This window comes from Ipomoea nil, unplaced genomic scaffold (genome assembly GCF_001879475.1).
Source record: "Ipomoea nil cultivar Tokyo-kokei standard unplaced genomic scaffold, Asagao_1.1 scaffold3321, whole genome shotgun sequence".
In the NCBI taxonomy this organism is placed as follows: Eukaryota; Viridiplantae; Streptophyta; class Magnoliopsida; order Solanales; family Convolvulaceae; genus Ipomoea; species Ipomoea nil.
Genome location: NW_017619749.1, coordinates 2,985,446 through 3,008,778, shown reverse-complemented (window position 1 = coordinate 3,008,778; position 23,333 = coordinate 2,985,446). Strand labels below are relative to the sequence as shown.

General features: G+C 37.6%; 4 protein-coding genes across 10 annotated transcripts; 2 read left to right on the top strand and 2 right to left on the bottom strand.

The window, feature by feature from the left end:
- The first annotated feature begins 1,099 nt into the window (after nt 1-1,099).
- LOC109170383 lies at nt 1,100-3,616 on the top strand. Of its 3 annotated transcripts, none has more exons than XM_019319471.1 (3): nt 1,100-1,368; nt 2,268-2,876; nt 3,117-3,616. In XM_019319471.1, exons 2-3 carry the CDS (start codon nt 2,402-2,404, stop codon nt 3,164-3,166), a joined length of 525 nt encoding a protein of 174 aa, XP_019175016.1. In that variant the 5' UTR covers nt 1,100-1,368; nt 2,268-2,401; the 3' UTR covers nt 3,167-3,616. The 3 variants fall into 3 exon arrangements, with proteins under 3 accessions (XP_019175016.1, XP_019175014.1, XP_019175015.1); XM_019319469.1 differs by having other exon boundaries at nt 1,106-1,368; nt 3,108-3,616; XM_019319470.1 differs by lacking the exon at nt 1,100-1,368 and having other exon boundaries at nt 1,799-2,876; nt 3,108-3,616.
- Nucleotides 3,617-3,972: 356 nt separating this feature from the next.
- On the top strand, nt 3,973-8,545 carry LOC109170380 (protein NETWORKED 2D-like). Of its 2 annotated transcripts, XM_019319464.1 has the most exons (4): nt 3,973-4,288; nt 4,395-4,639; nt 4,916-6,832; nt 6,907-8,545. In XM_019319464.1, exons 2-4 carry the CDS (start codon nt 4,546-4,548, stop codon nt 8,346-8,348), a joined length of 3,453 nt encoding a protein of 1,150 aa, XP_019175009.1. In that variant the 5' UTR covers nt 3,973-4,288; nt 4,395-4,545; the 3' UTR covers nt 8,349-8,545. The 2 variants fall into 2 exon arrangements, with proteins under 2 accessions (XP_019175009.1, XP_019175010.1); XM_019319465.1 differs by lacking the exon at nt 3,973-4,288 and having other exon boundaries at nt 4,382-4,639; nt 4,916-6,808.
- A 210-nt stretch (nt 8,546-8,755) lies between these two features.
- Nucleotides 8,756-14,734, bottom strand: LOC109170597. Of its 4 annotated transcripts, none has more exons than XM_019319784.1 (7): nt 14,315-14,733; nt 14,043-14,235; nt 13,132-13,218; nt 12,083-12,466; nt 11,253-11,403; nt 9,072-10,228; nt 8,756-9,009 (listed from the first exon to the last, which is right to left on the bottom strand). In XM_019319784.1, the coding sequence occupies exons 1-7, from the start codon at nt 14,383-14,385 to the stop codon at nt 8,953-8,955; spliced, it is 2,100 nt and encodes a 699-aa protein (XP_019175329.1). In that variant the 5' UTR covers nt 14,386-14,733; the 3' UTR covers nt 8,756-8,952. The 4 variants fall into 4 exon arrangements, with proteins under 4 accessions (XP_019175329.1, XP_019175331.1, XP_019175330.1 ...); XM_019319786.1 differs by having other exon boundaries at nt 8,756-9,222; nt 9,274-10,228; XM_019319785.1 differs by having other exon boundaries at nt 8,756-10,225; nt 14,315-14,734.
- Nucleotides 14,735-15,355: 621 nt separating this feature from the next.
- Nucleotides 15,356-22,470, bottom strand: LOC109170670 (NADPH--cytochrome P450 reductase-like). Its single transcript, XM_019319872.1, has 18 exons — nt 21,944-22,470; nt 20,065-20,124; nt 19,904-19,980; nt 19,743-19,800; nt 19,570-19,653; nt 19,457-19,493; nt 18,781-18,850; nt 18,384-18,578; nt 18,215-18,307; nt 17,812-18,037; nt 17,628-17,711; nt 17,304-17,455; nt 17,086-17,182; nt 16,559-16,708; nt 16,382-16,459; nt 16,183-16,305; nt 15,979-16,092; nt 15,356-15,687 (listed from the first exon to the last, which is right to left on the bottom strand). Exons 1-18 carry the CDS (start codon nt 22,217-22,219, stop codon nt 15,607-15,609), a joined length of 2,055 nt encoding a protein of 684 aa, XP_019175417.1. The 5' UTR covers nt 22,220-22,470; the 3' UTR covers nt 15,356-15,606.
- Between the last annotated feature and the right edge of the window lie 863 nt (nt 22,471-23,333).

The following is a 23,333-nucleotide window of genomic DNA, read 5'->3' as shown; positions in this document are numbered from 1 at the left end:
TTTAAGTGAGATAAATGGCCCAGTTTAAACCGCGTCTGTCGTTCGTTATCAAATAACATCTAATTTTTTGCCGCCACCGTCTTACACCCAATCATTGTTGACACTCTGAGAGGAAAGTATTGTAGAGGAGAACAGAGAAAGAATGGAGAAGAGATATATTAAATTTAATGGAGATATAACAACATTTTTCATGTACATAACTATAACCCCTAATCCACTATATAACTACTGTTTAAGAAACATATTAGGGAAAAAAAAAAAAAGAAGAGAGACCAAATCCTTGTCTGACACAACCCCAATGGCCAAGAAGTTGACACTTGACACAAACAGACGTGGCCATTCAAGTTGCTCTGGCAATCCAAATCTGACGTGGCAACCAACATTTCTTTGTAAATTGGATTGTCCTTCTCAATCCTTGTCACCAATCATATCCACTCAATTTTCCTCAAATGCCAATGCTACCCTCATAAATTTGATAAGAGGTTTTCAAGAAATAAAATAAAATTTGATAAGAGGGTCCGAAATATAACTGAATTAGTTTCATTTGGTCAAATGCAGATAATCAGTAGTATAGACGTATAGTATTAAAAAAAAAGTTTGATTTAAGATTACAAAGTTAGACTTAGCGGGACAAACTTTTTAACATTCTCGATATTTTCTTGTAGTTCTTTGCCGACTAGAGTTACAAAATATGATTTATCTAGTGGTGGTAGTAAATTTTTATCGTTACTCATAAATTTTTTTTTTATGTGATCAGAAAATTCACAATTACTACCTCAAGACATACACGTAATAGCTTGCATAAGTAGCTCAACTTGTCACAGAGATAAAATTTATCAAAAAATATCAAGAATTAAATCACTATAATTTATCACTTCACAATCTTATCAGACCCGAATGTATGGCCGCTAACTTATGTATATTATATCACACACAAATAAATAAATACAACACATTTTTACTATAAAAAGTGTAAGAAAATAAACTAAGAATATATATTTTATTAAGATAAGACATAGCAAAAATTGAACCATTTTTACAGAATCATATAAGAATATTATAAGTACAAGTATTATATATAGTGTAATACAAATAATTCTACAATATAATATTTGGTGTTCAGGAGTTGAGCTGTATGAGAAGCTGTGATTCCTGTGAAGAAGAAAACAATCACACGGCTTCAAACTACTGAGTCCTAAAGATAGAGAACACCCTAAAGCCTTTCTCTTCACTCCTTCGCTCTCTCTAAATCTTTATCTTCTTCTTTCTTACAAACATCAAATTCACAGTTCGGAAAGCTTTTTATGTAAATATTATTATAGCGTTTAGCAGAGGCCTCTGATCATTATCTATTTTTTGTTCCTTAAGGTATCTATTCTTCTTTTTTTCTGGGTTGATTCTAAATTTTCAGAAAGTATTCGACTTTTTGATACTTGAGGAAAGTACTATGATTGTTTTGTGAAATCCCAGGTTGGAATTTTTTAAAAAGTGGCCTTTTTTCCCTTCATCTTTGGGTCTTTCTATCCACATCTTTTGCATACGTGCGTTGTTGTAAAGATCTGAGTTTGTTGTTTGCTTATTGGAAAATATATGGGTTTTGTAGGAATTGTAGCTTCTTTCTTTCTTTCTTTTTTAATCATTATTTTTTTTTTTTGAAAAAAAAAAAAAAAAGTCTTTTGTTTTTGATTCATTGAAAAGAGCACCTTTTTCTTCATGTTGTCTACTGCATAATATTAACGTGAATTATTTACTATTAATTTTTTTAACGAGAAAAAGGGGAGCAAAATCCAGCTAGTTTTGGTAAAATTTTAAGAAATTTTTACCTTTTTGATAAAAATCTGAACTTGTGGTTTTCTTTTGCTTTAGCGAAAAAGGGCTATTTTTAGTTAATACTGTGTCTCGTTTTCCATCTTTTGGCATACTTTTGGGTGGTGTTTCTTGGTTGTCATTTTGTACTTTTGTTTCAAGTTGAAAACGTTTGACTTGTAAACGTTGAATGGTACAAAGATTAGAAAAAGGAAAGGGGAAAATGAATGAGAGATTGTTATAATAGTGAAAGGGTTTGAGGTAGTTTTTGTATTTCTTTGAATGAAGTTGGGATTTTTGACAAGGTTCATGTGAGCCCTTTAATCTGCTCTCATTAATTAACCCCCTTTCCCTCTCCATTCTTCATTCTTGAATTTTGCTTCAAAGCATTTACTGGTGATAGGGTTTTGATTTTGATTTGGGGATTTTAAGTTTCTAATTGTGAATTTTTCTTGGAGCAGGATAACCAATCTGGTTGATTTGGTCAGCATATTGAGTTTTGAATTCTATCTGGTGAAATATCTGTTTGAATACCCAGAGTATTGGATTTCGGTTTTCGCTTGAAGATCCAAGCAATTCTTGGGCTTTTTGCAGAATGGCTATAGCATTAACCTCCCTGTCATGGTGGCTGTGGAGTGGGAAACACCAAGAACCCAAAATCTCGAAAGGGAGTACCTTAAACCCATTGCCTGAATCTGGGTTGTGGGAATTGGATACCGTGAAGTTTCCCCTCGATCGCAGGCAAAATATGGCTTCCACTTCCAGAAGGGTTAAGCGGAAATGGCACAGCAGGGAGGAGAGGAAGGTTGATAAAGAGTATGACATTGTTCTCGTGCCATCGGACGGTGGATGTGTGTCGGGGTCTGATTCTGATGATTCCGATTGGTCAATTGGATGGATGGAGCCTCATGGCTCGGGCTTCCAAAGTGACGATGAATCAGATGATAGTTTCGCTGTGCTGGTTCCTTGCTATGGGCGCGGTGGTGGTGGTGGTGGAATCAATTTAGCAAACAATTTGCAAGAACAGTTTCTGTGCACCATTCGAAACATCCCAGATATATATGCCACAGGTAAGATGATTACCCCCTTTTTACACTTATTTGGTATATTCGGTGCAACTTTATTTAATGATTAAGATGATTAGCTAATATCGGTCTTCCTGAAGTTATTGATGATGAGTAGTAATTCTGGGAAATTTATGTTGTTGTGTTTGCTTATATTGTGTGGCAGTGCATTAAAAAAACGAATGAAGTATGAAATAAGAAACAGATATCCTCAAAAACTCTCGGTTTAATTTGCAGACAATGCAGACAGCAAGACATACATGGAACAATGGCTTTCCTCACTTCAGAATCGTTAAAGTCTCACAAACAAGAAAGGCGGGGAATCAAGAACACTAAGATACGAGAATAAACAGCAGAGGATTGAAATATTGTGCTTCCTATATGATCGTGTGTCTAAAGTAAAAGACGATGAAGAATGTAAATATGCAATTTTAGTACTAGGTTGATTATATGGTGTCTTGTCTCTTGGCTCTCTAGCTTAGGCTTAGAAAACGCTAAACCAGAACGAGGAAGGGAGAAGGCGGGGTTATGTCGTGTGCCTTACAAACATTCTTTGGAATTTGGAGTATATAATTATGTGACATCTATTGCTTGGTTCTTTATTCTACCTTGTTGCATATAGATCAGTTTGATTGTGAATGAAGATGTTCTACTGTAAATAACTGGATAATGTATCATCCCATTATAATGTATCAACTTTATTCTACCTGTTGCATATAGATCTGTTTGATAATGTTTGATTGTGACAATGAGGGGCAACCCCCCCCCCCCCCCCCCCCCTTTTTTTTTTTTTTTTTTTTTTGTAACACTCGTTATTCTTTACACAAGATAGGATCTCTTTTATACTTTCTCAATCATTTTCAACCCAAAGAATCAATGCCCGAGGTTTGATATTTAGAATGATAACAAAGATGTAATCACACTACATAATAGTTGACAGGGCAACTCCATCTAGATTGGTCAGACAAGGAGCTGTCTATTGGCCTTCTTGATTTGAGCTGTCTATTGGTTTTCTTGGTTTAAGCTGGTCAATTATGGGTAACATAGATTAGTTTACCAATCTTTTATCAGCTAGGGTCACAAGGTAGACTTCTCCCATAGCGCACCTTCGAGTAACAGTTGCGAATTTTCTCGCAAATTAAAGTATAAAACCAATGAAAGTTACTTTGTAGATTGAAATATTAAAAAAAAAAAAAAAAAAAAAAAAAAAGTGCCAAGCCTCAATGGTCTATTGTCTACAAAATTACATGCCAGATTCAATATTTGCTCCTACATCTGTGCTTTCTCTAAAGATGCAACAAATCCTCCTCCATTTTTGGCTAATGCCATGCACCTTCCTCTAAACAGTTAACTTTTTTCCTTTCATTTTTTTTTTTCCTTCTTTCCCAGTCATAGAAAAAACTTTAATTCTTGTTGTTGTTTTTTTTTTTTTTTTTTTTTTTTGAAGAAAGTTCTTGTTGTTGTTGTTGTTGTTGTTGTTGTTGTTGTTGTTGTTTTTTGAAGAAAATTCTTGTTGTTTTGTAGGTCATTAGAAATCTATGATTCTGATAATCCTTTTTGTCTTGTTCACAATGATCGATTAGTCCCAATTCTGGTTTTGTAAGAGAGGCAAAGCAATGTGTATCTGAGCATCTTGACAGTTGATGAACTTTCAGAGAAGAAGGGAGGAAGAAAGATGTTGCAGAGAGCAGCCAAAAATGCATATTCCTGGTGGTGGGCTAGCCACATTAGAACAAAACAGTCAAAATGGCTGGACCAAAACATACGAGGTATGTTCTCTTCACTCCCACTGATCTTATGTTTTTTTTTTTGTCTCATTTTATAATCCATTTTGTTCTTGGAAATTTTGATGACATAGAATGTTGCTTGATTTGCTTGATGTTCTGTTCCATTGTCACTTAAGATCCATGAAGAGAATAGGAGAATAGGGGAACAGGAGAATCTTAATTATGCATAACAAATGTTTGACAATATGCCAATTCCCAAGAATGGTTGATTAAAGATGAGAAAATGGTTGATATATACTGCTTGGATTGTGGTTGCAGATATGGAGGAGAAGGTAGATTACATACTGAAGATCATAGATGGAGATGGAGACTCGTTTGCGAGGAGGGCAGAAATGTACTACAGGAAAAGGCTAGAACTCTTGAACTTTGTTGAAGATACATTCAGGAACTACAGAGCTCTAGCAGAGAGATATGATCACTTGTCAAGAGATCTGCAGACTGCTAATCGAACGATTGCAAGTGTGTTCCCAGAAAAAGTTCAGATATCGATGTTTGATGAGGATGGAGAAGGCTTTCTGACAGGAGGTTCGGCTGCTCCTCCCGAGCAGTGGAGCAATGATATGCCAGCGGCTCCAAACTTAACCATCCCGAAAATCGTGTCAATGATGAAAAAGAAGAGTGATAAGCCTTCAAAAGTGATGACTAAGAAGGGATTGCTCAAGTTCAGTGCAGATGATGATGCTAATTTCAATGCCAATGCCACTGCAGGCTCAGGGCTGAACAAAGATGAAGCTCTTCTGGAGATTGATAATCTCCAGAAGCAGATTTTGGCAGTTCAGACTGAGAGGGAGTTTGTGAAGAGTTCATATGAACACCAGATAGGCAAGTACTGGGAATTCGAAAACCAGGTTTCAGAAATGCAGGCTAAAGTTAATAGGTTACAAGACGAGTTTGGGATTGGCACGAATATTGAAGACGAAGAAGCTAGAAGTCTGATGACCTGCACAGCACTGAAGTCATGCCGGGAGACATTGGAGCGGTTACAACAACAACAGGAGCAATCAAATGAGGCTGCCAAGACTGAGAGCCAAAAGCTTCATAATGCTAAGCTAAAATTCGAGTCTATCGTGAAGGCACTCACTGCCAACCAGACCATCAGACATAAAGTATCTGTGGATCTGAACGAGGAATCGAAGAAATTGGAGCAAAAACTGGAGAGTTCTCATTTGGAGTCTTCAAAGATTAAAGAGGACTCAGAATTCTGTACAAGCACTTCTTTTACTGTGTCTGAACTGGCAGAAAAGGTTGATGATGCTGTGGAAAAGGTCATAGGTTTGGAGATTTCAGCGTCGTCTCAGAACGCTTACCTTAACAGATTGAAGACGGAAGCAGATGAGCTTCTTGTACAGCTAAATCAGGTGGAAGAGGAAAAGGAGGCTCTGGTTAAAGATTCAGAGGACGCGAGTAAGAAGATAAGAGAGCTCGAGGAAAAGCTTAAGAGAGTTATGAAACTTGAACAAACCATTAATGACCAGAGCAGCCATTTGCAGACTCATTTTTCTGATGCAAATTCCACACTTGATGGCCTCTCTGTGAAACTCAAAACCGTGCAACCAGATGAGGAGGTCGACGATAGTTCTTATTCCAGTTGTTCAGACGTTGATTCACAGAGCGAGTTTCAGGTGCATGGAAACGACGAGGTTGAGAAACAATGTGGTCCCTATCCCATTTCTCCCAAAATGGCAGACCAAAACATTGAACTTTCTGATAAAAGAGACACTGATGCATATGATAGTACTTTCAGATCTCCAGATGTAAATTTATCTGATCTATCGACAAAGGATCCACCTAGCACCATCAATGACAACAAAAATGATTTCAATAGTCCTCCAAAAGGGCCTAAATCAGACGCACATGTGAATTTTGCTGATACCACCATTTCTGCAGTTTTAGGAGGTGCAGAAACAGGAATGAAGCAACAGCGAGATGATTTTCCAGATCAAGGCACTTCTCTGGCTAAAAGAGAACATGCTGATAGCATTTCAGACATCCTGGGAGATGAAGTAACTGAAGAGAAGTTGAAAAAGGGTAGTTATCCAGATCAAGATACTGCCACCGCTAAAAGAGAACATACCGATAGCATTTCAGGCATCGGGGGAGATGAAGTGCCTCGAGAGAAGTTTAAAAAGGGTGGCGGTCATCCGGATCAAGGTAGTGGCGGTCATCTGGATCAAGGTATTTTGCACTCTCATAAAATAAAACCAGACATCTGATTACATTAACCAGTACTAATCCCTGAACTTTTGCAGAAAATCTTCAGGATCCAAGAACACGAAAAGAGGGCGAAGAAACTGATACAGAATATGATCAGCCGAATTGGAGAGAGTTGTTTTTAAATGGTTTAGATGAGAGGGAGAAGGTCCTATTAGAGGAGTACATAACAGCCCTCAGAAATTACAAAGAAGCGAAGATGAAACACAATGAAGCAGAAAAGAAAAGGAGGGCTAGTCACTTCCAGTATGTGATTCAGATAAAAGTCCTGAAGAGTTCTATTGCCTCAAAGGATGCAGAGATTCAATCTTTAAAGAAGAAGCTCAATTCAGCTCAAGAAAACCATGTTGAAACTCGGAAATCCAATGAAAATATTACTAAATCCAGTTCACTGCCCACGGCTGAGAAGAAGTCGCTGGATGAATATATGAAAAGTCTATTGCAATTAATCGATGTGCCAACCAGTAAAGATGCTCCTGTAAGAGAAGAAGCAAAACATTCAGAAGAGACATCTATATCCAACACAAAAGGTGATGATGATGAAGTAGATGTCAAGATTGCCAATCTCGACGAACCTCAGACCTTTTCAACAATTGATAAAGTAGATGTCAAGATTGCCAATCTCGACGAACCTCGGACCTTTTCAACAATTGATGAAGTAGATGTCAAGATTGCCAATCTCGACAAACCTCAGACCTTTTCAACAATTGATGAAGTAGATGTCAAGATTACCAATCTCGACGAACCTCAGACCTTTTCAACAATTGATGCAGTAGATGTCAAGATTGCCAATCTCGACGAACCTCAGACCTTTTCAACAATTGAAGAGAAGATACGCATGGATATTGATGACCTGCTGGAAGAAAACATAGAATTTTGGCTCAGGTTTAGCACTTCTTTGCATCAAGTGAAAAAGTTTCAGACATCTGTGGAGGATTTGCAAGCTGAACTGCAAAAAGTGAGGGAGAAAAACAAGCAAGAGGGCAGCAGTAAACCTCCATCGCTACTCTCAGACATACGCCCTATATACAAGCACATGAAAGAAATAAAGACCGAGTTATTTCTATGGCTGGAACATTCCTCGGTGTTGAAAGAAGACTTAAAGCACAGGCTGTCATCACTTACCAACATCCAGGACGAGGTAACAAAGTTGTCATTGGCAGGGACAAATAAGGAAGAAATCCAGCTGACCACCTATCAAGCTACCAAATTCCAAGGTGAGATTCTAAACATGAAACATGAGAACAACAAGGTTGCAAATGAGTTGAAATCAGGAAGTGAATGTGTAGAGAAACTTCAAGCTGATGTAAAGACGACACTATCCAAACTGGAAAAAGAACTCGGGATCAAGAGCGAAAGAGGCTCCAATTCTAAGATCCCCGTGACATCTTTCTTGTTTGGAATGAAGTTGAAGAAGCAAATGCCTACAAACATATTGTCTCGTGTAAGTCCTGCAATAATGCAGAAACCAACAAAATAGTTCTTTATCATTCTTATTACTATTTTCCCTTGTAGTTCTACCAGTACAGACTACTAGTCCATTGACTCCATTCTATGCAGTGTAAAAGTTATCCGAACACAAAAGGGTTCTCTCTTGCTTAAGTATGAATTCTCAGACTTAGCTTTTGATTTTACTTTCAGCATCTGAAATTCATAAACATCTAAAGTTCATGCTTACTATTTGCCATATTTTTGTTTTTAATAAGATGATGTGATAAGTGTATAACTTTTTTATGACTATTTAGAAAGGGCATGTGACAACAAAAAAGTAAAATACATCTAAAACTATTTTATTTTGATAAATAAGATTTCAAAGTACCTGAAAAAAAAATTCCTCATATTAGTAGTACTTTCAAAGTAGGCTGATGGGGTGAGACTCACTATAACTCACTATAGCTCATTAACATATTTAACCATCCATACAGAAACAATTAAAAAAAATATTAGTTTACACAGGCCATACAGATATATAAACACTGTATACCTTTCTTTGCGTGCTACATCTACAAACCTATATAGAGAAAAGAAATGGCAAACAGGGAAGGAAGGTGGGGGGTGTTTGGGTATACTGCAGTGGTTGAGAATCAAACAATACGTACAATGGAGGACCAAGAGAACGCCATTACTCTCCAGTATTCTCTCTTCAAGTTACTTCCTCATCAGCCCCATCCACAGCCATACTCGACGGGTCTATTTGATTTCTATTTGCGGGTTGCTTTTCATTCATCTCCTTGCTAGTGTTCCCAACTGGTGAAACTATTGCACTGTTGTCATTTGAGCTTGCACACTCAACCTCAGCCTGGTTGCGGTCATTAGCAGAACATTTGACTGTAGTTACATCAGTCGTTGATGAAGAGTTGATTTGCTTTTCTTGAACACAAATGTTTGCAGCACTAGCTGTAGAAACAGAGGCTTGATCCCTTTGTCCATTCTCCTTTGGTGCATCACCTGAAAAACAAGTTTCTTCAATCTTCTCTTTGGCTGGAATAGCAGTTTGGTCCACTTGGGCCAACTCCAATGGCACTTCTTTGGTGGAAGCAGCTTTATTGCCTTCAGGGGAATTGCATGGGCCAGGTGCTCGACTCTCTTTGGCTGGCTTTTCCATTACAGTTTCCGAGCCAGAGATAACAGAATCCTTTGCAGTTTTTGTGTCAAGCTCAGATGCTGGAGTAGAGTTGGTACCATTTGGCACCTTAGACACTGAAGTAGAGTTAGTACCATTTGGCACCTCAGCCAAGGCTTTTGGTCCTGAGATAACAGCATCTTCAACGGTTTTTACATCAAGCTCAGCAGCTAGACTAGAGTTTGTACCATTTGGCACCTCATTTGAAGCTTTGGGTCCTGAGATAGTAGTACTAGACAGGTTAGACTGAACTATTTGTGATGCAGGTTTTGCGGAGTGGCCTTGAACTGGCTGAGGTCCAGTTCGCGTGGCATTCGGCAGTGTTTTTGAATGAGACAATAAACCAGTACGAATGAAGTGCACATTACTGGGTAATGCATTTGCACCAACAGCAGGTGGTTTAACCATAGGGCCTCCTCCTCCAGGCATTATACGGACAGCATTCATAGACTGTGCAGCCTTAAGCAGTGATGCAGCATCTGAAGGGGTAGCAATGCGAGCCCCAGCAGCAACTGCAGCTGCTTTGACCATTGAATCTGGGCTGAGGGTTGTCTTTGTCGGTGGCTTTTTTGGAGGCACTCGTGCTTTTGAAGGTCCCAGTGTTCCTGGCTTCTGTGACGCCATTCCAGAGTCTTGTTGCTGACCCAGATGATTCTGGGATTGGGTACCAACAAATGAAGTCTCCGCAGCAGGAGGATTAGCAGGGTTACCAGGTGAGATATTTGTGTTTGCCCCTGCTGTTTGAATATAAACATAGATTTGTCAAAGCTTTTCAAAATATATGAAAGTACGAGGGAAATGAGTAAAGGTCAATGCAAAACCTTCTAGTTCAATTTCAAAATACTGGCATAAAGAAGACAACTTTAAAAGAACAGGTAGAAGGAATGAGTTGGAAATGGATGAAAATTCACACTACGCTACCTACCACATTCAACTAAACAAGTATATTAAGAAAATACAATACACTGCTTAAGTTTAGAGCTACTTATTTGCCTCACACATGGAAGACATTTAACTACCAACTACCTGTTGTTTGAGCAGAAAAAATTTGGTTCCCCTGAGCAACATATATCCAGCTCCCTCCTATATGGGGTCTCGTAATAGCTCAACTTTGGATTAGTCAGAGTGCAATGTGGCTACCAAATACCTAGGGGTCTCTAGCTAGAAGAACAAGGAAAATGAAGACATTTAACTGTTGAATTTTTCTTTTAGTGGGAAGGAAATGTAACTCAATGCAGTGCTCTGCATTTACATGGTTAATCCTTACAAACTTAATTTGTTACAACTTACAACTAGAAATGTACAAGGATATACCCGCTGTTTAAGGCTCAAGCATCATGCGAGGTATGGGACAAGGATGTACACACTTTACCTCTGTTATTGGACAGTTAGTTTTGGGGTCTTGAACCCATGACCCAATTGTAAATAGGGACCAACAAGTGGCCACTACTATAAGCCCAACCTTTGAATGTCATATCGATGTGCAACATCTGCACAATTGATAACAAGTGACCACTACACTGAGCCCAACGCCCCAACCCTCATATGTCATATACATATACTGCACAATATTCATGCATTATGAAAAGTTTTGAGGCAAGGAAAATTTTGCAACATAACCACAAAAGGTTTTTGAGCTAGAAATCATAACCTTAAGGGAGTGTTTGGTTCAACGAATGTTTTGAGATACATAAAATTCCCAAGAATCTCACATAACCTAAGAATTTGAAGGGAATGTGATTCCCATGTCCAGAGAATTACCAGTATTGATTGAGCAAACTGCTTTCAAATTATCACCCATAGGCATATCAAGAGCCAGGGACATTGCACGACGAGCTGCTAATTGAGCCTCTGTGGGTTGTGAGCTGTTCCCAACCAAGGTGCCTTGTCGCTTCCTAATAATTGCCCACCTCTGCACAAATTGCAATAAAGTAAATAACAAACTGAAAAATTTGTAGCAAAGTAAATAATGTGGTTAATATATGAGTATATGACTAAGCATCTTGTCAAGGAAAATGATGGTCACGGTTCACTATCTTGTTTACAAAAATTTAGGTCAGGTTGGTTATACAGAGCTTACTATAATATCATTCCGTTGCCGGGATTTGAACCCGGAAAACCTGGGTAAAACCTAGACATCCGAACCATACAAGATAACAACGGACATTCAGTAATTAGCAATAAACAATCCCTATTTAACCCAGACATCCTGAAGTTATCTTTATTTCTAGTCTGTCTCAAATAAAGATATTTTGTAACCTTAATCTACAACATGCTTTTTTTTTAATAAAAAAAATATTAGTAAAATTCATTTTCTTGTCCTTTTTCTTATTCTTTAATTTGTAAAACATGGCTATCATCCACCAATTTGTAATGACAATCTTTTCTCATAGTGCAAAAAAAAAAAAATGGTAATTATATAGGTCTGTGATAAAGCAGGGCATTTAAAATAGAAACAATGAAAGATCATGCATAAATGGTAAGAAAGAACCATATATATTCTAGAGAAAAGATTAGCACAAAAGAATATGTGCTTATCTATAATCTTAAAGCCATCAAGCAAGAACAAGTACTGAAATATAAAAAGGGACCTGAGAAAGCTGTGAAGCTGTTCTGTCACCCTTAAAATCCCCTTTCAAGATATTTGCCCAATTTCCTTCACCACATTTTTGAACCGCAGCAATAAGTTCCAAGTCCTCTGCTTCAGACCATGGTTTTCTTTTTCGACGAGGAGGCAAGGTTGCATTTGATGCTCCATTGGTATCTAACCCCTCAGCTGATGCGACATTGGGAAGCGGTTGCTTTTGCACAAAAACTGGAACTGTAATATTTGTCCCTTGCGAAATACTTTGGTAACAATTATCTGAAGGGTTCCTACACGTTTGCCCAGTGGGAATATTTATAGTCAATGGAGCCTCAACAATTGTGCCATTTGACAAATAGGAATCGTTTGGCACCCCAGAAGCAATAAAGACCTATACAAGCAAAGGCAAACACCCATCACATATATGCAAATATTTTAGTTCTCACTGACAGATCAACTTACAAGGAAGAAGGATATCATCCAGCCTTATAGTTAGCCAGACAATTAGCACTATAAAAAACTAAATGAAAAAGTGAAAAGAATTACAGAGAAAAAACAAGACAAAAAGAGAGAACAAACAGAAATAATGTAATGAATGGCATCACACGATTGTCATGTTTGAAGCTCTATACTATTTGAATGTCTAAAACATCTGTGCATTCAAAAACAAATATTGAAAGACATGTTGTTCTCCACATATAAGGGCAAGGCCAGTAAACATGTAGTAATGATTTGTGAACCCCGCACAGTGAAAGCCACATGCAGAACCTACCGTATTACCCCCAGGATGCAGATGCATTACTGACCATAAAATTTTGGACCTTTCAGGAAAAATAAATAAATAAATAACTAATTGGTGCAGGTATTTTTGTCAATAACAAGTTGAAGTCCATCAGTGCATGATACTCAAACTACTAAATCCATCACGTAAATAGAGTGTCTGCCACAGAGAAACATTAAAAAAGGAACAATATAGGCTTGCACAGTTGTTGTGGCATAAAAGGTATTAAATTCTAGAAAAAGAGATTAGTATCATGCAATCATAGTTTGGATTACCTTCACACATGCAGCAGCCTCTGCTGAAGCTTCACTGCTAACTGCTGGAGAAGCTTCCAATTCATATTCTAAATCACTATCATCATCCTGGCATCCAAAATGATAAAAGCAATGACCATTGGTACATGGAGCAGAAAATAACTGGGCTGTTAGATCTACCAAAGGAGGCACATTGCTCACACTTATGTCAAAGAATTACACAGTTGGTGAGGATATACAACAGCCAAGAGGATGTACTGAACCAAACAACGTACAGATATTAATGGGAAACAGAGATACATGTAAGAATCTTTCAACCATCTTTAACATATGACTGTTAACAGGATGCTCAACTTGCTGAACAAGACAAAGTTAAGATGATAATGGGATGCAGTAGAAATAAAGAAACAAGAGCAAGGATTTTGTCAACCGACTCTAGATATGCTTTCTTTTACAAGGTCATATCAGGTATCTTAAACCTATACACAAATGCAAACCTTAACCAAACAACCCCAAAACCTAAAAATAACAAAAAGCCCACACACAGGAGAACCAAATTTTAAGCAGCACAGCTGTACAGTAGAGCTGTTGCATAAAATTCCACAACAACTTTTATACATGTTGACAGAAGTAGCATCACTAACCTGTATGCATTATTACATTGTCCAGTTCATGAGATCCCTTCCCATTCATAACATTCTCAAGCTCATCTAATCTAAAGGCTCATATAAGAAAGCATCAACAAAAAGATTCAAAAGTCTCTAACTTAAACTGAAGTGTGAATGCCCACACACTGGAAATCCATGTATACCCCCATTCTTCTTAAATTATGCTATCAAAGTGTATAACAGTCGATAGAAGCTTCACAAACCATTAATCAAATGACCCCTACCCACACATAGAAAGAGAGAATCGTTCAAAAGTTGACTGACCAGAGGTAATGCACTGTCATCCAGCCTATCAGCCAATCCATGGCGATAAGCCAAATGACGCCACAGCATTTGGTACTCCCTAGCATTTGTAATCCCAGTGCTGCTCTTCTTCACCAACTCATTCCAATCGATTTTCACCTCCGTAACCTGCGCCACCTCTCGCAACAATGCCAGCACTGTCGTCGCGTTGTACCTTCAATAAACCCCCCAAATATAAATAAATACAAATACGAATTTAAGCTACCAAAAAAAAAAAAAAAAAAAAGCAGTACCTCTGTAGAAGAGTAGAGATATCTTCTTCACTGACGGAGCACTTTTTCCGCTTACCCGATTTCTCAACCATTTTTAACTCTCCGTATGACGTATGTGAGTATTTCTTTCTAAGATTGGACTTTGTTTTCCCGCGAAACGGTTATGGAGCGGGGGAGGAGGGTTTTAGCGAAGATAGTAAAAACCCTAAGACGGAAAGGAGGATGATGACGTTTGCCGGTGACGGAGTAAAAAAGCGACCGGCTGTGGAAGAAAGATAAACGGATGTGTACCTCAAGTACCGGTGTGAGGGTGGGTGTGGAGACAGGCGCCGGGGACCGGGGTTTTGGGGGAAGAACGAGGAGGCCACTCGGTCAAAATGACACTACCTGTCTACCACGGTGTCGTTTTTGGGAGTCGACAATGTAACGTCAGAAAGTAGGTAATGACAGTAGAGCCCTTGTGTAATGTATAGATTTTGCTTTATTTTAAAAAAAAATCTTTATCTGAAACTCAAATCTAAAAAATATGCAAGCAAATCATTTGAGCTTGATATAATGATATTATGGGTGTAGCCGTGTAGGATGGCATCGTCTCATATGGTTAGTCTCTAAAAGGTAATTTTGTTCACAATATAAGTTTGATAAATTATTAAATGTTATGCTTTTAATGATTACTGTGACTGTGATTTGAAATAAATTAAAATAAATGTTCTATCTAATTTTTTTAAATTTAAAAGTTATCACAACCATACCATATATCGCTTTCCTTTTTTGTTAAAGTGAAAAGAAAGATGTGACTTTCTGTTTTTTATTATATTCCTTCTGTGACACTTGAAATTCCATTGCCAATGGAGTTAAAGAATTGTAGCAGAATATAAACCACATGGCACTATGGCAGAGTTAGTTCGCGCAAGGCAGATTTATTCCACCACACGTTTTACAAGCTACAGTAATTTTATATATTTGTTAAATTAATAACTATATTTATAAAAAATATAATGAATGTTAGATGAAATCCGAATCCAAATACCGGGAGAATTGACGTCAATAGAACCGAACATCTATAAAATGTGGGTAATGATATACTCCGTATAATATAATTTGAATTACAGGGAGAAGAAACATTTATTCAACCATGTATAACAAATATCCTATAATAAAAATTATGAACCTTTGATGAATAATATGTTAAAAGATAATCATAGTCTTTATATGACAAAATTTAGATGTTGGGAAGACTCGGACCCCTGTGTTTCAATATTGGCAATCGGGACACAGTAATTTACAGGCAAGAATAGTGAGCGTGGTAGTGATCACCAAACATCCCTGAGATACCTCCCATCCGTCTGGAGTTTCTTCACCGTGGCCTCAGCCTTTGACGCATCTACCTTTTCCTGAATTCGAGTAGAACAAGCAGGTGAAGTGGACGCATACGTAGAGATACAGACTACAATAATAACATCATTTGGGGACAACCCGCCCAAGGTCAACATGTTAACTTGGTAACCACAAGGTTACAGACTCTCAGCAAGAGTGACCTATTGACATTCTTAGTTTAAGCTGGTCAGCTAAGGACAACCCAGTGTACACCCTCAGATACTGAGTGTAAGTTTCCCTTTTGTCGCTCAAAAAAAACATCATGTCTACAACTAAACGTATATAGCTAACATTAGTAAGCATAATACCTGCTCTTGGACAATCGTATGGAGAGTATGATGTACATCTCTAGCCATCCCTTTGGCATCCCCACATACATATAGATACCCCTTTTGGGATATTAAATTCCATACATGGGCAGCCTGCAAATGAATTAAAATGAAGTAAAAACAGTAAAACACTGATCTCTATAACAGAAGCAGGTAAATACTAATTAATATCAACAGGCTTACTCTTTCCATCATCTTGTATTGAACATAATCTTTTTGAGGCCCCTCCCGTGAAAATGCAATAATTAGCTCCGAAATGATGCCTTGATCTACAAAATTCTTGAGCTCCTCCTCATAAATGAAATCCTACAGTGTAATGCTAAGTCAAAATACATTGCAGCAGAATCACATGCATTAGTATGTGCATAAATTGAAACTTTACCATTCTTCGGTTCCTACAACCAAAAAACAACAGTGCAGGGCCAAGTTGAACCCCACTTTCTTTAAGAGCTGCTCTTTCCTGGAAAGCAGAGCAGGTAAAAAGGTATATCAACCCTAGTAAATATTTGTGCAGTAAAAAAACACAAGCAAGAACAAAGTGGAAATGTAATCCCCATACCTGTAAAAATCCTCTAAATGGTGCCAATCCAGTACCAGGTCCCACCATAATAATTGGAATTGATGCATCAGCTGGCAATTTGAAGTTTGATGGCCGAATGAAAATTGGAGCTGAGCTGCAGTCATGACTTTTCTCCAACGGAATTGCATTCTAATTTAGTGAAAGAGCCCAAGTATTTTAGAGATTAACAAAACCAAAACACAAAATTAGAACTTAAGTACAGTGCAACAAGAAAGAACGAAGGTACTCCCCCCCCCCCCCCCCCCCCCCAAATCCCATTCACTATCAAACTTCAACAGAACATTTAATGACAAATTTCTAAAGATACCCTTCAGTAGTAAAAGCACGGAAGCATCAAATGCAAAATGGCATCATCAGAATAATTTAGCAAAAGTGGTAGGTATAAATGGCATTGGGTGGACTTTGATTAAACTGTGTCTGTAATTAAAGGAGCCCAGAAAATTGTATGAAGAAACCAGCAGATTAAGTTCTTCCTTTCTACAATCCAACTTAAGATTTTTTTGTACCTTCATCCATGTTGAACACACTCCTCTATGAATCCTGCCTGTAGGGGTAGGACCACAAACTAAAGCACAGGTTACATGGACTCTCTCAGGAGCATATCTACACAGATTTGAAAAACATGGGTTAACAATGTCCATTAGCCAAGATGGAAAAAGGGAGACTCATATTTACCCTCTTATAAAAGATATTTTTACAGGCATATTCATAATAAAATACTCACTTGGGCGAGGATGAGATAGAATAGAAACGCGGTTGTAAGCGAGGAGCAACTGCTGCAAAGAATACACCAAGAGGAGGCCTAGCAGAAGGAAACTCTGACATTACCTCAAGTAAACTTCTTTGACTTGCAACAACCCACTGTGAGTACTCATCCTATACAAGAGAAATAGGCATTTGAACAGACAATAAAGTAAAAGTGTACCAAATCACAAGTTGGTTATCAGAAAAAGTCTTTCTTCTAAATTCACAGTTGGGGAGGAAGGTGACCTAAAAGTCTAAAACTAAAGAAAGCAGTAAGAAATAAAGAATAATGGAACCACTTTACCTTTCCCTGTGGAGAAGACAAGAACTTGAGCCTTTCTGCCTCACCAGCATCAATTGCATGAGCAGCTAACACAACCAGAGTCGCCTGAAAATGACATCATTTAAATCCAAAAACCAGTCTAGAAATTACAAAAGATCACACCTGGCTTACAAAGCTCCCACATCATGCAATGTTTGTGGATTACCTTTCGAGGAGGATTTAACAGATCTGCATAGCGTGCTAGAGCAGTACGAAGAGTGCAAGGACCAGGAAAAGGTGGTTGCAATGAACCTCCCAAGGGTGTACCATCATCTTTGTCAGTATGCATAGAAAATAGTAAATCCAAAGGTTGACCCAAAAACTTCGCTGCTTCCTCAACAGTTTCATCACAGTTTTCAGCATAGACACCAACATGGTCTCCAGTTTCATATCTGAAAGCAGCAAAATGTGTTTGCCCATATGTATACATTGCAAATATGATAGAAAATAGTCGGAAAAAGAATACAACATCATGCTAAGATTTTAAAAATGAAATAAGAGAAAACACAGCCAGACTTAACCAAAATTAATTTGTCCCATTAATTTTCAATACAAAGTCATGAACTTACGTTATGCCAGTGCCAGATATGTTGAATTCCAAGTGTGTGCATGAACGATCAGACTCGGGTGTATGAAGCTCTCTTTGAACAGCAATATTAACTCTGCAGTAAAAGTTAGAATAAAGCATTCTACAAAGAAAAACAGAATAAAGCAGACATGCATGTTTAAAGGACCTACCTGCATGGATGGTGGATATCATATACAGCATTTCCATTGGCCATACTTGCATGCACATCATCATAAGTTTTAGTCCCATGGTCATGAACCACCACACGATATTCAGGAATTACAGCAGTGTATTGTGTAGATGCAGAGTTTGCATCACCCTCATCCTTAAGTATTATATCCAATTCAGGCCACAGTTGTTCCCGCCTTAAAAGAAAGCATTATTATAATTAACATTGTAAGGAAAAAAAATGTTTCTGCTGTTTTCATTAGTTCATTTAAAATAGAAATGAACTATTTTGTACTCCATAAACAAAACTAAAATAACATCTACTCATATGTGAAACTTAAAAGTTAAAAGAACACACAAAACCCAAACCCAAAAAACAAGAGTGAGTGAGAGAGTTACCAAGCAGTAAAATCATCTTCAATGCATTGATCATCATCACCAAGACCAAGTGGAACTAAACATTTTGCACCTAAAAAGTTATCATATAAGCGCACATCCTTCAGTTCTATTTTATTTTTATGGACATATCTCAAATAACATGATAAAACCTATAACATCCAAGAGACCAGTGGACACAGAAGTATCAGGAACCCCTCTAAAAAACCATAATTGCTATAATAATAAAAATAAATAAACATTAAAAAAAAATAAAGGAAAAGAGCAATGAAATCAACCACTAAATCACGAGGATCACCATCTACAACCAGTCAACCACAGACCTGGCCACTCAACCAAAAAGAAAAGAAATAAGCAATGAAAAGAAAATTAGTATTTTCTTTATTCAAGAAATAATAATTTTATTGTTGCAACAGAGATTATTTCGTCACTATGGAAATTTTGAATCATTTGTGCCATTTTTTCATTTCAAACGTGAATTTCAAAACAAAAACCAACCCCTCTTTCTAGCCTGTAGAAAGACAACATTGCAAACACTTGCTAACCAAGGAGAGAGAGAAGAGGAGGCATTTTGCCCAGTCATGGAATTTTAATCAATTATCAGAGGAGACAATGCAGAAGATATAGCAAGTACTTACACTCATACAGAACAAGTGCAATACGGAAAAGGTCTACATACCTTGTTTACTAAGTTGTTCATCCAAAACTTTACCTATCTGTTTCAAACAGGTAAGTGTCAGAAATCAACTTGATGAACAGATCAGAGATGCACGATGACAATGTCACTCATACCTTGTTAAAATGTTCATACTGACGGTTCCCTAAACCAAATACACCATAGGTAAGCTGTTGAAGCCAGGGGCTCCTTTCTCCTCCCTTGTAGTTTAAAAATATTAGAAGGGGAAGCATATGTTAAAAAAATATTTAGCTTTAACAAGCGGAAATTCAATCAAGGTTGAACCTACCTCCGCAAACCATTTATAGAATCTCGCAGCATTATCGGTTGGCTCCCCATCACCATAACTATCATAACAGTCTCAATATGTAAGACTCAAGCATAAGTCAGAAACTTCTAGGCAAAAAAATTTAGATCATAAATTACTGTCTGAGTAAAGGTGTATCTTACGTTGCAACCATGAAAAATGCTAATGTTTCTTTTTTCAGTTTCTCCTCATACTGGTCATCATCGGCAGCATAATCATCCTTTAAAGACAAAATACAAACTATCACCATGTGAAAGTTAGATAACTGGAAGTGGGTTAAAGCAATGGTTAATATTGCACATACCAAGTCCACAAATTTCACAACTGCCTTCTCATACCTTGTCTTGATCTCCTCAGCTAAAGACTGCAAGAATGATCATGTAAGAAGACTATTGATTAAAAGAAATCAAGAGCCACAAGGTTAGACATGTATACACCCACTTAATTCCAAACAATAGGCCATCAGAGCAAACTAGTAAAATCAACTCAAAAAGCATAATACCATTGCTTCAGGAAATACAGCTTAGTTTAGATAGCAGAGTAGATAAATGAAAACATTGTGTGCTAGAGAATCCTAAATGGAGTAAAATGTGTTGCTGTCATATTGAGATATCCACATTTTGGTTAGATAGCTCTTTGCATCTTGAGAGAAATTGCAACCCAACCAACAGTGTCATACCCACGTGTTTTTTTAAGGACTTAGCCGAAGAGTTACTACCACTTCGTAAACTAACGAGTCCGAAATTCAATATAACATGAATTCTAAGGTTTAACTGAAAAATGAGAATGAAAAGCTCTTTTTAATATTTATATCTTCTCCCAAAAAAGGTTGATCCCCAACCCTAACTTTTAGCTCGTTTGGTTCGCTGGAAAATATTTGAAGGGAAATGGAATTGAAATTCCATGGAAAATAAATTCCAAGAAAACACCAAGACTATGTGGTCTAATGGTACCCGGGTTGGATTTTCATTTGGAAGGTTACGTGTTCGAGCCTCAGTGGAGGCATTATCGGTTCTTTGTGTTTCAGTAGGTTGAGAAAGTATAGAGTATATGAACAGATACTACAATGTAATAGGGCCAGTAACATCCAAAAAACAATGGAAATATGAATTCCATTGTTTGGAAGTGTAAGGAATAATGAGTATAATGACAAATATAACCCTACACAATAATAATAATAAGAGTAATTAATAAAGAACGGTGAGGGTAAAATTGTCATATTAGTTTTTCATGGAAAACAAAATACCTAGCATAAGCTAGGAATTTGTTTTCCTTGTTCTCTAAGGAAAACTTTTTCCAATGGAAAAAATGAACAAATTGCACTTTTGGTCCTGTGAGTATTAGGGTACTAACAATTTAAGTACGTGACTTTCAAAACTCCCAATTTAAACCTTTAACTATGCAATTTTTGGCACATTTGGTCCTCCGGGCCAAATTGCCGGCCAATTTTGGCCGGAAAAAGATTTAATGTTTCGAATTTATTTATGATGAGGGTAAAAACGTCATTTCACTCTCTTCTTCTTCGTTCTTCTTCTTCATCCTTGCACTGGGAGCACATGTGCAAGCATTGCTACAGAAGGTGAGCTTCCCTCTTTGAATTCCATTGGCGCGGATGTGCTCCCAGTGCAAGGATGAAGAAGAAGAACGAAGAAGAAGGGGTGAATGAAGAAGAAGAGAGTGAAATGATGTTTTTACCCTCATCAGAAATAAATTCGAAACATTAAATCTTTTTCCGGCCAAAATTGGCCGGCAATTTGGCCCGGAGGACCAAATGTGCCAAAAATTGCATAGTTAAAGGTTTAAATTGGGAGTTTTGAAAGTCACGTACTTAAATTGTTAATACCCTAATACTCACAAGACCAAAAGTACAATTTGTTCGGAAAAAATTTTCCATCCAACCAAACAACATAAAACATCATTTTCCTTCGCTTTTAAGAAAACATTTTCCATATGTTTTCCATCCAACCAAACACCCCCTTAATATTTGTACGGAGTATCAGTTATGCCTTGGGTAGAAAAATATAAATATAAATTGTGGTCCACCACGTTATACCATTCGTAGTCAACAATCATAAGCGCGCATGAAGAATATAGCGAGTACGGTTCGTTAGCATTCATAAAGAACGAGGAAAAAAATAGCAGCAAATATTATTCTTCTTCTCTGAAAAAATAAACATCATTACCTTAGCAAACCCCTCGGCGGTACCGGTCTGAGTACCGAAGAAGACGGTGACCTTAACCTTGCCCGTGTCCACAATGGCGTCTTCCTCCTTCTCAACCGCTCTGGCCTTCGGAACAACCACGGGCCTCACCTCCTTACCCGTTCTCATCCATACCAAAACCAGCAAGCCAACGACGACGGCGATCGACGTCGTCAATGCAACCACCGCCACATCATTCCCTATCGACACTCCGAACGCCGCCCCGATCGATCTCAGCAATTCCGAACTCGACTCCATAATCCTCTCAGCAGGAGAAGTCGTTGGTTCCCGGTAGCTGAGCTCCAACGCCTTTGCTTCCTCCTCGGTTTTAATTTATCTCTATGAAACAAAGGAGGAGGATGAGCACGGCGGAGAGTGCCGGCGGAGCAGAGACAGACAGAATACGCGTACGACGGTGCCGGTCGTGGTAAGAGAGATTTCGTTCGCTTACCTTTTTCTTTCTCCAGAAGTTTCCGGGCCAGGGAAAGAGGGTCTTATTCCGGAGGACGGGGAAAGGGTACCCTTATATAGTGTGTGAGAATTTATGTGGTGACGTGTACAAACCGCAAAAAGTGTGGTGCCTCTCGGTTGACAAATGACGAATGGGACCTTCCCCCTCGTGTTTGGAAATTTGGGAACCGGACGATCATACGTTTTTTTGTGGAGTTCAAATTGTTTGGAATACGAGTTGAATTATAATTGAATTGTATGCGACAATATAATTTGATCATTAAATTAAAAATTTTATAATTAATCTTTTTTGAGAACTATAATTAATTTTTTAAACAAACTAGATTCATAGATGACTCAAACTCACAACCTCCTCATCCCCTTATATGAGAGTTAGTATCAATATATCACAAGGTTATTGACTTTTCCTTTTTTTAGTGCTACTGACTCTATTATAAGGTTAATGTTGCTTCTAGTGAGACTGGAATACACAACTTCCCACATAAGGGAGTAACTTGGTGCCACTTCACTTATTATTTATTTTAATTGTTGGATAAATTGAAAATACCTCAAAGGCATTTGCAAAATGCATATGAATGTGCGCATTAATTGACAAATGTATTTGATTTTTTTTTTATACATATTTTCACCGTCGGACACAGTGATTAATCTCCTTGTTAGATTGTAGGCACATCTTTTTGGTGGGACAGTTGACTTAAAGATTCTAAGATGTATTTGGCATTTACAAATTAAGATTCAATAATAGTATTCCATCTCAAAAATTTTAAAAAAATAAAAATCTAATGGACATGATGCAATTTGGAAATAAAATATAATGACATTTTAGTAAATTTCTCAAACTTTAAAATATAAATTTTGACAATATAGTCATTTATGACTAAATGCTAAAATCTAAATCAAA